The 13,938-nt window shown below is 42.4% G+C and overlaps 1 protein-coding gene across 2 annotated transcripts; it reads left to right on the forward strand.

Annotated features, from left to right (window-relative positions):
- Positions 1-1,615: 1,615 nt before the first annotated feature.
- Positions 1,616-13,796, forward strand: LOC139545109 (polyadenylate-binding protein-interacting protein 1-like). 2 transcript variants are annotated; one of them, XM_071352513.1, is made up of 11 exons: positions 1,616-1,953; positions 8,086-8,234; positions 8,579-8,776; positions 8,918-9,030; positions 9,147-9,258; positions 9,580-9,705; positions 9,932-10,038; positions 10,236-10,371; positions 10,587-10,641; positions 10,724-10,805; positions 11,960-13,796. In XM_071352513.1, exons 1-11 carry the CDS (start codon positions 1,758-1,760, stop codon positions 12,045-12,047), a joined length of 1,362 nt encoding a protein of 453 aa, XP_071208614.1. In that variant the 5' UTR covers positions 1,616-1,757; the 3' UTR covers positions 12,048-13,796. The 2 variants fall into 2 exon arrangements, with proteins under 2 accessions (XP_071208614.1, XP_071208616.1); XM_071352515.1 differs by having other exon boundaries at positions 1,625-1,953; positions 10,257-10,371.
- Positions 13,797-13,938: the final 142 nt, after the last annotated feature.

Below are 13,938 nucleotides of genomic sequence, written 5' to 3' on the forward strand. Positions count from 1 at the left end.
CAATTGTTGGAAAACTTACTTGTGTCATGCACAAAGTAGATGTCCTAACCGACTTGCCAAAACTATAGTTTGTTAACAAGAAATGTGTGGAGTGGTTGAAAAAACGAGTTTCAATGTCTCCAACCTAAGTGTATGTAAACTTCCGACTTCAACTGTATTATTATTATTTATGAACTGTCTCTCCCCACCCACTTCCTCCTTTAATTGTCATCAAATAGTCTAATCAATAACAGCTGTCAGATGTCAGATCAAAAGACTAAGGGGAGAATGTTAACACCACAAACGTCTCGTGCCTCTCTCATCCTGTTTTTGAACATCTAACATCTAATTGTATCTATGTAAGGGAGTGCAATTGGGAAAAGAGCACAAAGTGCGTGCAAAACTAACATGAAAGACAGAACGTTTCCAAAATTCCCAGATTTATCCCATTTAACTAGAGTCCGTGATTCCTGGTCTGGAGCTACTGTGAAGATGCTTGGAGCTACTGCAGGAGGCCAGGGATCATGATGGTATTTGCTTTGAGCTTAAACTGCTCATATTGTCCCTGTAATTATGGTTTATGGACGCACAACGAATGATCAACGCTTTTGAATGTTGCAATGCAATCCAACATAGGGTTCTGTAGCAACGCTCGCTATATGAGTCATATTACAATTCCCAACTATCGGGGTATTGGTGCAATGCCTAGGGTGTTTGCTTCCCTGCCCCACGGGGTTTGCTTCCCTGCCCCTCAGGGTTTGCTTACCTGCCCCACCATTTGCAAGAATACTAACAAATGTATTCCTGCCCAGTCCAAAATTAACCCCTATCGGAGCTACTAGTGTGTACGGCTTTTCCTTTAAACTAATTGCATTGAACACACACAGTGCTGCTGTTGGCTATACCAACTCTAGCTAGTCTATTACTCCTTCGTGGATTCCTAAAGGTATTGTCATCTTTCATCTTGTACGCATTCCCAGGACTTGTGAATGTTTGAACTCCCTCCAAGACACCCATTTTGCAATAACAGAAAATAGGGGCCATAATCTTTTATCAAAGTGGGTCTCCATATTTCTGCAAGGGGTATGATCTTTGACATAATGTGATCCAGCTTTGGGAAACAAGTGGAAAATGACTGGAGGCTAAACAATTAATGAATGCTTCTTCTGAGTTCTGGTGTAACACACATGGCTATAGTGGGCAGCTACTGAGAGAGCAGGGGGAGAGCGGAACATGTGAGGGTTGGTTTGATCCACAGGATTCTGATTCCGCTCTCTGATGCATCTGTAGTTTTATTGTAGAATGGGTGGTATGTGTTTATTACTCGATCACCCCACTCGCTTTCATTGCTGAAGAAACTGCGTCACATCTAACATGATACAGTATGTGTATTAGCTAGTTAAACATACTTTCTTGCTTCAGATCAAAGTAGGCTTCCTGGGACTTTTTTCCAGGCTACTCAGTACGCTCAATGAGGTATAGGCTCCGCACTGTTGGTGCTCTACCGCTCCCCTCCCATAGAGGGCGACAACACGTTCACTCCGTCATAGTGCATCTCAGCCGATATCGGATTTGTTGAAGGAAGTGGCCCTTACAGAAATATGTTGTAATATCCGTTCGAGAACATAAAGTAGCTAGCTTGCTAGTAAATATGAAATTGAGGTAGGGTGAGTGAGGCCAAACTAAATAATTCCGTAACAAGTTATTGGAATTGCCAAACCGCCTCAGTTTTTTTTGCGCCTCGCCGAAAAGGTCATAACACAAAAAAAGCAACAGAGATGACTGAGAATTTCGACCGAGCTCCAGGCGCTGGTAGAGCCCGTATAAAGCCAAGAAGCCCCGGCCTTGCAGATGTAGGAGACGGAGACGGGGACGCCACATCTGTTTTCAACCAGCGTGAGCCTCTTCGGCAACCTCGGACGTCTCCACCTTTGACTGAGAACAACCCAAACAATAGTGAAGCTATCGACGGAGGTAATATTTTCTGTCAGATCAACTTTGCATTTACCCATTTGCTTAAGCTAGCTACGTTATGTGTGTTAAAGCTAGGTAACTAGCCCGAACAACTAATGGTACTAGGCTAACATTGTCGCTCCCGAGGTAAAGACAGTTTCAGGTTTGATATTGTACGTGCTTAAAGAAAGTCATATCACAAAGATCACAGATGACAGTGCCCACCAAATGTGCAGAAGATGAATGTGCAAGTAGAGATACTGGGGTGCAAAGGAGCAAAAAAATAAATAACATGGGGATGAGGTAGTTGTATGGGCTATGTACAGGTGCAATGATATGTAAGCTGCTCTGATAGCTGATGCTTAAAGATAGTGAGGGAGATATGAATTTTCAGCTTCAGTGATTTTTGCCATGAGTTCCAGTCATTTGCATCAGAGAACTGGAAGGAAAGGCAGCCAAAGAGGAATTGGCTTTGGGGGTGACCAGTAAAATATACCTGCTGGAGCACGTGCTGCGGGTGGGTGCTGCAATGGTGACCAGTGAGCTGAGATAAGGCAGGGCTTTACCTCGCAAGAACTTATAGATGACCTGGAGCCAGTGGGTTTGGTGACGAATATGACGCAAGGGCCAGCCAACGAGAGCATACAGGTTGCAGTGGTGGGTATTATATGGGGCTTTGGTGACAAAACAGATGGCACTGTGATAGACTGTATCCAATTTGCTGAGTAGAGTGTTGAAGGCTATTTTGTAAATGACATCGCCAAAGTCAAAGATCGGTAGGATAGTCAGTTTTACGAGGGTATTTTTGGCATCATGAGTGAAGGATGCTTTGTTGCGAAATAGGAAGCCGATTCTAGGTATCATTTTGGATTGGAGATGCTTAATATGAGTCTGGAAGGAGAGTTTACAGTCTAACCAGACACCTAGGTATTTGTAGTTGTCCACATATTCTAAGTCAGAACCGTCCAGAGTAGTGATGCTAGGCAGGTGTGGGCAGCGATCGGTTGAAGAGCATACATTTAGTTTTACTTGCATTTAAGAGCAGTTGGAGGCCACAGAAGGAGAGTTGTATGGCATTGAAGCTCGTCTGGAGGTTAGTTAACTTCTTATGGGCAGGTGGGACGATAGCGTCCCACCTGGCCAACATCCGGTGAAATTGCAGAGCGTGAAATTCAAACTACAGAATTAAAATATTTAACTTTCATAAAATCACAAGTGTAATACATCAAAATAAAGCTTAACTTATTGTTAATCCAGCCGCTGTGTCAGAATTCAAAACGGCTTTACGGCGAAAGCACACCATGCGTTTATCTGAGGACAGCGCTGTGCATACAAAGGCATGAAAAACATATTTCAACCAGGCAGGTGCGCCACGAAAGTCAGAAAAAGCGATATAATAAATGCCTTACCTTTGATCTTCTTCAGTTGGCGGTCCCAGATACATCACAAATGGTCCTTTTTGTTTGATCATGTTTCTTCTTTATATCCATAAAAACTCAGTTTAGCTGGCGCGCTTCAGTCAATAATCCACCCAGTTTCCCTCCATCAAAATGCATACAAAATGAATCCCAAACGTTACTAATAAACTTTTCCTCACAGACATAATTTTAACAGTTTTAGAAACTTTAGAGTGTTTTCTATCCAAATCTACCAATTATATGCATATCCTAGCTTCTGGGCCTGAGTAACAGGCAGTTTACTTTGGGCACGCTTTTCATCCGGACTTGAAAATACTGCCCCATACCCAAGAGAGGATAACACAGTGTCCAAAGAAGAGCCAGAAGTATACAGAATGGTGTCGTCTGCGTAGAGAATCACCAGCCGCAAGAGCGACATCATTGATGTATACAGAGAAAAGAGTTGGCCTGAGAATTGAACCCTGTGTCACCCCCATAGAGACTGCCAGAGGTCCGGACAACAGGCCCTCCGATTTGACACACTGAACTCTATCAGAGAAGTAGTTGGTGAACCAGGCGAGGTAGTCATTTGAGAAACCAAGGCTGTTGAGTCTGCCGATAAGAATGCGGTGATTGATAGAGTCGAAAGCCTTGGCCAGGTCAATGAATTCGGCTGCAAAGTATTGTCTTTTGTCGATGGCGGTTATGATATCGTTTAGGACCTTGAGCGTGGCTGAGGTGCACCCATGTCCAGTTCGGAAATCAAAATGCATAGCGGAGAAGGTACGGTGGGATTCGAAATTAGAGGTCGACCGATTGATCGGAATGGCCGATTTAATTAGGGCCTATTCCTAGTTTTCATAACAATCGGAACTCGGTATTTTTGGACCCCAATTTGGCCTATTTTTTTTACACCTTTATTTAACTAGGCAAGTCAGTTAAGAACACATTTATATTTTCAATGACGGCCTAGGAATGGTGGGTTAACTGCCTCGTTCAGGGGCAGTCTGACTGAGCGATGGTAGGCACCAGCAGGCAGCTTTCCAATCTTTGGGGATCTCAGACGATACGAAAGAGAGGTTGAACAGGCTAGTAATAGGGGTTGCAACAATTGCGGCGGATAATTTTAGAAAGAGAGGGTCCAGATTTTCTAGCCCAGCTGATTTGTAGGGGTCCAGATTTTGCAGCTCTGACAGAACATCAGCTGTCTGGATTTGGGTGAAGGATAAATGGGGGGGGGGGGGGGGGCTTGGGCAAGTTGCTGTGGGGGTGCAGAGCTGTTGACAGGGGTAGGGGTAGCCAGGTGGAAGCAAGTTCAGCCGTAGAAAAATGCTTATTGAATTTCTTGATATTTGTAGATTTATCGGTGTTGACAGTGTTTCCTAGTCTCAGTGCAGTGGGTAGCTGGGAGGAGATGCTCTTATTCTCCATGGACTTTAGTGTCCCAGAACCTTTTGGAGTTTGTGCTACAGGATGCAAATTTCTGTTTGAAAAAGCTAGCCTTAGCTTTCCTAACTGCCTGTGTACTTTTGATTCCTAACTTCCTTGAAAAGTTGCATATCGCGGGGGCTATTCGATGCTAATGCAGTACGCCAAAGGATGTTTTTGTGCTGGTCAATGGCAGTCGGGTCTGGAGTGATCGAAGAGCTATATCTGTTCCTGGTTCTACATTTTTTGAATGGGGCATGCTTATTTAAGATGGTGAGGAAAGCACTTTTAAAGAATAACCAGGCATCCTCTACTGACGGAATGAGGTCAGTATCTTTCCAGGATACCCGGTCCAGGTCGATTAGAAAGGCCTGCTCGCTGAAGTGTTTTAGGGAGCGTTTGACAGTGATGAGGGGTGGTCATTTGACCGCGGACCCATTACTGACGCAGGCAATGAGGCAGTGATCGCTGAGATCTTGGTTGAAAACAGCAGAGGTGTATTTAGAGGACAGGTTGGTCAGGATGATATCTATGAGGGTGCCAGAGTTTACGGATTTGGGGTTGTACCTGGTAGGTTCCATGATAATTTGGGTGAGATTGAGGGCATCTAGTTTAGATTGTAGGATGGCCGGGGTGTTAAGCGTATCCCAGCTTAGGTCACCTAACAGTACAAACTCTGAAGATAAATGGGGGGCAATTAATTCACATATGGTGTCCAGGGCGCAGCTGGGGGCTGAGGGGGGTCTGTAACAAGCGGCAACAGCGAGAGTTATTTCTGGAAAGGTGGATTTGGGCACAGACCTGGATAGCATGACAACTCTGCAGGCTGTCTCTGCAGTAGATTGCAACTCCACCCCCTTTGGCAGTTCTGTCTTGGGGGAAAATGTATACACATACATAGAGGCATTTTTCAGATATGATTTTACCACTCAGAATCCAGAATGGATATGACAATATGGCCAGCACAGGACGTAATACACCCTTACAACAATCTACTTTTTGATCTTTTTGACTTATCTGGTAAACTGCTACTGTGTGTCAAGAAAAGAGCCCCAATTAGGGGTTAGTGTACTCCAGTAAAAAATGACTGGTTTAGATTAAAAACTATTGCCCTGTGTCCCCGTTCATAGGAGCATGAGAGACTAGTCAGTGGTAGAATTGAGTTGGCACTTTATTGGCCCAAACACCCACAGACCCACAAGGTTGAGGTTACTCATGGACAGTAATTAGTAATCAATATTTTTTTGCATTGATGCATTGTGTCTTCTACATGTCCAAGAATAGGATCCAAAGTGTTAGGAAATATTTGTTCCCATAAATACAAAGGAGGATGTCTCTCATACCTCTGGCACTTTAGTCAGACCGCCAGACTGTGCACCACAGAGCCAATCAGGAGCGAATACATACAGGTCAACGGTGCCAATTGAAAGTCAAGGGGTGTGTCTGTGCCTTTTGGATTACTCTCTCTTTACAGAGAACCCCTGTGGTTCAAGTCAAGAGCTTCCCTTCCCCTTTCAGTCTGCTCTGCGCATGTCTGAAAGTGACAGAGCCAGCAGCCAAGAGTTTTTCACAGTATGTCATAAAGAAATATTACACTTATGAATGTACAATGCTAATATGTATTAGATCAGTACAATGGAATAACTAAGACCTGAATTTGAATGCAGCGTGTTTCGATTCCTCCTTCTCTTTCTGTCCAGCAGGGTCAACCAAAAACACTGGGCCTGATGGCTCATGCAGATACTGGGGAAGCAATATAGAAATGTATTGATCCCTTAAATGATTTTACTATTAAATGACCCATATCACAACCCTCATACCTCTTCTCACAAATGTACCTAAATCAATTTTGGAAAAAGGATTTTACTCACAAAAGACGTAGGAGTTTATTTTCCCAGTTAGAAATAGTAGGCCATGCATCAAATAACTATTTTCATCAGAAAAACAACCCTCAAATGCACTATTGCATTTTGTAAGTTGTCTGCAGGTGGCTTGTTGTGAATGCACTCAAATATCAAGTCATTATCAGGTTATGTAAACTGTGTTCTAATACTCAACGTAGAAGGATTTGTCTTAATGTACTGTATATGAAAGTGATGCTATGAAAATGACTCTTTCACGTTATCAAGCTCACTGTGACTGACAAATCACTGCCTATTACTGTGATTAAAAAGAGCATATGAAACATTGTTTTTCATGAGGCCTACCTGCGTGCCTTCCTTTAAGCACCTCTGTTTGAACACCTTTCCTGTCCTTCATCCATACCACATACAGCCAGTTGTGGATCTTTTCAGTGTCCATGTGAAAGATAGTTATTGCGTTAACTTAAAACATTTTTTTTTATCAACCATGTAAAATGAAGGCCTGCAAAGCTTACAGATTTATGTCTAATAGCATGAGATGAAAGTAGACAAACATCATGGTGTGCGATATGAAGGTAGTCAGTGGACGTTCTGAACCTTGTTTGAGGTCAGTTGGTCACATGACCAAGGAGCTATTGAAATTCTAAATTTTGAAAAATAAATGTAAAATCATATGAGATGAAAATGGACAAACTAAAGCATGTGCAATATAGAAGGGTAGTCAGTGGACATACTGAACCTTGTTTGAAGTCATTAGGTCACATGACCAAGGAGCTATTGAAATCTTAAATGTAGAAAAATATATGAAAAACCATCTGAGAAGAAAATGGACAAGCTAAAGGGTGTGCAATGTGTAGGCCCACTCAGTGGACATTCTGAACCTTGTTTGAAGTCAGTAGGTCACATGACCAAGGAGCTATTGAAATTTGAATGTAAAAAAAGTTTGTGCTTTGTTTACGCTCCCTAGCTAATTCAACTAGGAATACAAAATGCTGCTCACATTTCCACATGTTTATTAGCTTTGGAAAGCGAATTAATGTCCAAATTGTGAAAATAAGACCTGTGCAATGTTTTGCACAATTTTTCCAACATTACAACACTTATTTGGAGTCTGTGGCTCAAGTGGTTTGAAAGCTATTGAGGTTTGAAAGCGCTAATATCCGTTGAATATCCAACTTGAAACTGTCTTTACCTTGGTGCTAGAGCACCCAAACTGTCGTCGTTTAAAACGCCCCCTAGAACACCTAAATAGTTAACTAACTAGTTGCACCTGTCACTAAATTTAAAAGTCAGTGACTTAGCTGCTAAATGAAGCTCAAGGACGGCGGCCAAATCACCTCACATGACAAGCTAGGTCCCTGCCACCGAGTGTCTCTGTTACAGGGCAAGCACATTACTTAATGTGCCACCCAGACCTCTATTGCTAGTTACATGTCCTTAAAATAAATGTTAATTTGCTTCCTCAGAAAGCAGAAGCCCAAGCAAACCCCACCAATTCATTCACAACCACAGCACTCCTGCCTCCAAAGTGAAAAGTGTGGACTCTCTGGTGAATACCTCCATTCTGTCAGCCAATGCACCGGAGTTCTACCCTGCTAGCTTCTCCCCCTATGAGGTATGAAAGCAGTGGTCCTGGAAACCCACCCAGGGTGCAGGCTTTTGTTCCAGTCCAGTACTACTAACACACCTGGTTCAACTAGGGTAATCACTAAACCAGCTTATTAAATTAAATCTGGTGTGGTGGTGCTGGGTTGGAACAAAAAGTCTGCACAACCTGTAATAATGGATAATGATAATGGGTTGCCTAGTGTCTTGGTGACTGCACTTTACATTATAAGGACCAAACTAATCAATCACCTCATCCACAACTAATGAGTACCTCTCAGCTGGAGGTACTGGCTGTAGCTAGTTTCTATGTTTTTCACCTATCTTCTATTACCAGTGTTCTCCATTTTAAAGGAATCCGTTTCGGAGGATGGCAGTGATGGCTATTATACTGAGATGACATTGGCTGAATTGGTTGAGGAGTTTCTCAGCTACCTAAACTCCTCGCCGGGGTCCTTTGAGACGGACATTGAGCACATGGTAAACATGCTGAACAGCTGGGTCACTACTGAGGAGACGCTGCAAGAACTGGTGGAACTCATCTACACACAAGTATGTGTATCAACACACACACACGGTTCAGTCATCTACGTGCTTATTCATTTTATAGCTATGTCTATACTTTAGTTTACTGAATTTTGTTTTGGTGTCGTTTAAAAAAAAGTGTTCTGTTCATTTTGTTTATTTTTGCAGTCTACTGCTATCCCCAATTTCTCGTACACGGGGGCAAGGCTCTGTAACTTCCTGTCTCATAACCTCCTACTCAGCCCAGCAAGTGGAAACTTTCGTCAGCTTTTACTAAAACGGTGAGCATTGTTAGTATAATTTCATCACCATCTTAATCCTGATGCTTCACCACAAGAAACACTTGTAGCCATTTATACAGAAACCCTCTCTCTTGCTCTGTATCTGGGTGCTGTAGGTGTCGGACAGAGTATGAACAGAGGGACGTAGCGGTGCGGGGAGACCAGGAGACACAGAAGAAGTTCCAGGCCTATGTGCTCTTTCTGGGGGAGCTCTATCTCAGACTGGAGGTGAGCAGGAGCACCTTTGTCCTGTCCCAGGCTTTTGGGGCTATTTATGTGCCTGTTGAATTGAGCTGAATTTAATTTGGTAGAAACATATACAGCAAAATGTACATTGTATTCCAGAACAAAAGCACTTAAAAGTATTCCTTAAAACACTTATTTCCCAAGTGACACTTGATTTTAAAAACTATTTCCATTTCAGCCTCTCACAACTTTGACACTTGCCTCCCATAACCCAACCTCCTTCCATAACCCCTCCCCTAGATCCATTTTGAGTTGATAATAAACCCTAGAGAATGACAGAACCTGACCTCTTGGTTGTCTCAGGTAAGGAGTGCAAAGGGGCCTCCGTCCCGAGCTGAGATCCTGCTAATCGCCCTGAGGGAGCTGATGAATGCCCTCTTCTCTAACCCAGTGGATGGAAACCTCATATGTGCTGTCAAACTGCTTAAGGTGATTTCGCAAGTTTTCTGATCTCTAAATTCAAGCTGACTCAAGGTTCCACGTCATCTGTGGTACAGTTATTTACTGTGTTTCAAGAGAAATCTGCAGGCCATCATCCCGAGTGAATGGAAAAGATTGTATTACAATGTAATAATGTTTATTGTTAAGTTTGTTATAATGCGGAAGACAAATTCCCCTTTGTTACATTGAAGTTTATCTATGATGCCTTCTGTAGTTGACAGGCTCGGTTCTGGAAGATGCGTGGAAAGAGAAAGGGAAGTCTGACATGGACCAGCTAGTCCAGAGGATTGAGAACATCGTACTGGACGCCCAGTGCAGCAGGTGTGCATGTGAGATGAATAAAGAGACTGTTTAGTAGAAACACTCTGTCAAAACTACCTCTGCCACATTTAGAATTAAAATGAATGCTTCTTAGATTGGATTAGATAAAAGCTGGTTGTATGAATGAATGATTGACTGTCTGTTGTGTGAAGGAGATGTTATTGATGCTGAGTGAGTGATTGGTCCAATGAATATAGGACTGTCTGTGTGTCCATCAGAGATGTGAAGCAGATGTTATTGCGGCTGGTGGAGCTGAGGTCTAGTAACTGGGGCAGAGTCCATGCTGCTGCTGCTTCTGACGCTACACCTGACAATGACCCCAACTACTTTATGGTGAGGAGTTGGGGCTAGAAAACAACACTACTCCCTCCATCTATCTTCTAAACTTCTCAAGTTTCAAGCCAGCTCCCAGCTTTAACCCGTGTTCCAAAAGGAATTGGCACCGATCTACCATTTTGGGAAACTGGTTTAGATGTTCAAATTTTAATTTCACGCCTACTAACCTTTTCACTGCTGTTCTTTGTGTGTCTGTGCGTTTCTCCTCCCAGAATGAGCCTACTTTCTACACTGCAGACGGCACTCCCTTCACAGCAGCCGACCCTGGTGAGTATATCGACATTATTCATCAAGGTAAAACCCTGCAAAAGCTTTGCATTGTCCCTAAATGTATGTTTTTGTGTTACAGAATATTCCGAAAAATACCAGGAGATCCTGGATCGGGAAGACGACTGTTTCCCAGAGGACTGTGAAGAGAATGGAAATGAATCGTGAGTATAGCTAAATGACAAATGTACATGTGTTAATTGTCTATACAGTGATTAGTTGTGGTCATGATCTTTGCTCTTTCAGTGGACTTGGTTGGTTTCTCGTGAGTCATTATGATACTGAATCCGTCAAATATATGTATCTGTGGATCTAGAATATTCCTCTGTAGTTCTAGAATTTTTATTTTTTTGTGGGAGCCAGTCAAACACACCAAATAGGTCAGACAATCCAGTGCCGTAGTTACTAATAGGATTGGTCTTGTGACCTTTTACCCTCGCCCATATCATTGGTCTTGTGACCTTTTACCCTCGCCCATATCATTGGTCTTGTGACCTGAGAGCAGCGTGAGGTCGTTCACTTGTGGGGCCAGTGTGGGTCAGTGTGATTGTCTTGCCCACAATGCAACAGGGGAAGCCAGAGCCTCTGATTCAGACTAGTCAGCAGATGGACCAGAAAGGGGGCTTAGCTGACCCCTGTCTACCCCTCACTCAACTCAAATCAAATGTTATTTGTCACATGCGCTGAATACAACAGGTGTAGACCTTACCGTGAAGTTCTTACTTTCAAGCCCTTAGCCCTTAACCAACAATGCAGTTCAAGAAATAGTGTTAAGAAAATATTTACTAAATAAACTAAAGTAAAAAAGTAACACAATAAAATAACCATAACGAGGAAATATACAGGGGTACCGGTACTAAGTCAATGTGCGAGGGTACAGGTTAGTCCAGGTCATTTGTACATGTAGGTAGGGGTAAAGTGACTATGCATAGATAATTAACAGTGAGTGGCAGCAGTGTAAAAAGAAAGGGGGGTCAATGTAAATAGTACGGGTGGCCATTTGATTAATTGTTCAGCATTCTTATTCTTCAGGCGTCTTATGGATTGAGGGTGGAAGCTGTTAAGGAGCCTTTTGGACCTAGACTTGGCACTCTGGTACTGCTTGCCGTGCGGTAGCAGAGAGAACAGTCTATGACTTGGGTTACTCGAGTCTTTGACAATTATTTGGGCTTTCCACTGTTTGTGTTTGTGTCTTTTCCTTTGAAGGACTGTGACTTTGATCTTTAGTTGTACACTGAAACAAACCTGTATATAACCTTCATGAATTTGCCTGCACCTTGTTCAGTTCTTAATGAATATACATTGTTTTGTGTTCCAGGTCGTTCAATGACGAGGATGAGATGGACCCTGAGATCGAGGAAGCTTTTGAGAAGTTCTGCCTAGAGTCAGAGAGGAGACGACGATGAGAGTGCTGCAACAGACTGAACTGGCACATACCTTTCGTGTTCGACATGCTGGAATGTTTGCGACTGGAAAAAATCTAAGAACTAGCGATGTTTTTTGATCTTTTTTTAAAAACAATACAGTTTGCTCTTCCTGGCAGTTCACTTACAGATTTTCTTCTGGCTGGGATTTGTGTTGGTTGGAAGATAGGGGACAATCAACTGCATCAATAATCTGCTGAGTTATACCGACTGTTCTGAGTTTTGATTTTTTGGGGGGGGGTGGGCGGAGTTCCTTCTCTGCTTTTGATTCTTTCAGACACACTTATCTGAAACACTGTTTACACAGCCACCCTAAAAACCCAACTCTAGATATAGAAAGAAAGTATTTTCTTCCTGCCTGTCCACACTCGGTGACCCATATCATATTTGCACATTCACATTGATGTAGCCTCTGAAGAAGCACACAGATGCAATGCTCATTTCCTGTTACTTTCCATTTTTGGGTGGTTGTCCTAATAACTGCAGGCAATTGGCAAAAAAAAACACTTCAGAGCAAAAAAATCGGATCTGAGCATCCAGATTGAGGTCACATAGATAATCCAGATGGTATCAGGATTGAGGTGCACATATGGATGTGGTATTAATCTGAAGTCGAAAGATCAGATTCCATGGGGTTTTGTGCTGTTTACACATTAGGGGAAATAGCAGATGGGTATCAGATGTGCAAGTAATTGACAATCTGAATGGGCTGCCTATAAACGTATCTCAACAGCAGAGTAGCAAACTAACTGTATAATCAACGACAGAACATAGGGTTCAGCTCCAGGAATACTGCAAGGGCTTATTCAGTTGGAGGCGACACTCAGACTTGCAGATACAAATGTGATGTATAGAACGGACACTGCACTGCATCGGATGTTGCTACAGGGTACAACAGGGTAAATAAATACAGTATTCAAGAGAATTATGTTCTCTATAGTACATCTCAGCTTTCAGTGTTCTGAATGTTGCACTACTGAACTCCAGGGCAATTTTGTTAATTATACATCTGTGAGGAGTTGGCCATTTATTTCAGTTTGATGGTCAACCACCCATTATCAGTCTATGCATTTTAAGGTGGTGGATTTGTACAACTAACAAAGGAGCTTAAAGTACTGAATACCGGCAAGTGGCAGCAAACTGGCCATAAAAGACAACTCAAAAGCTATTTCAACTTTAGGGGTGTTTTTGTTCTTCCTTTTACAGGATCAAAGTAGTGTTTTTAGAATGAAGTTATTTCACTGAGTAGTACAGTTCTGTCTCTTGCTGGGAAGTGGGAACGGGGCCATTTTGAATTCAATTTGTCTGTTGAACAAGGCTTTAACACCTTTGCAGTCGGCAGTTTGGAACTGATTAAGAGACCACTGCAACAGAAATCTCTCAGGATGGATTCCACAATATATTCTTAGTTTTTTATCAATTGATGAACCCCATACAAAGGAATGTTTGTTTTATAGTTTGTAAATAATATTCATAGTATTGTTTGTCTGCAGTAAATTCTTCATAATATGAATATTTCACACACTAGTCTAGCTAGACATTCATCATATTGGCGACAGATGTTCATGCGAATATTCTAAAATCCGCATTAAAACAATATGCACATTTTCCCACTAGTGTTTTCCGCAAACAGACTTGTTGCTGATAAAAGTCAGTGCGCGATGACATGGTGTACACAAAATGTACGTTTTTGCTGAAATTTTCAAGTACCAAATAAAATCTAAAGTTCAATATGTTTCTTCACATTTTCAACTCTACCGATAGTTTTGTCACAAATACTGTTGTGTTAAATAGCAGTTGTGCCTACTCTTGCCTTGGCATGTGCGCTCTAGCCAACTGCTCGCTGATACAGTGCTGGTAGGCTAGTCTACAT

This window comes from Salvelinus alpinus, chromosome 19, assembly GCF_045679555.1.
Source record: "Salvelinus alpinus chromosome 19, SLU_Salpinus.1, whole genome shotgun sequence".
NCBI lineage: Eukaryota > Metazoa > Chordata > Actinopteri > Salmoniformes > Salmonidae > Salvelinus > Salvelinus alpinus.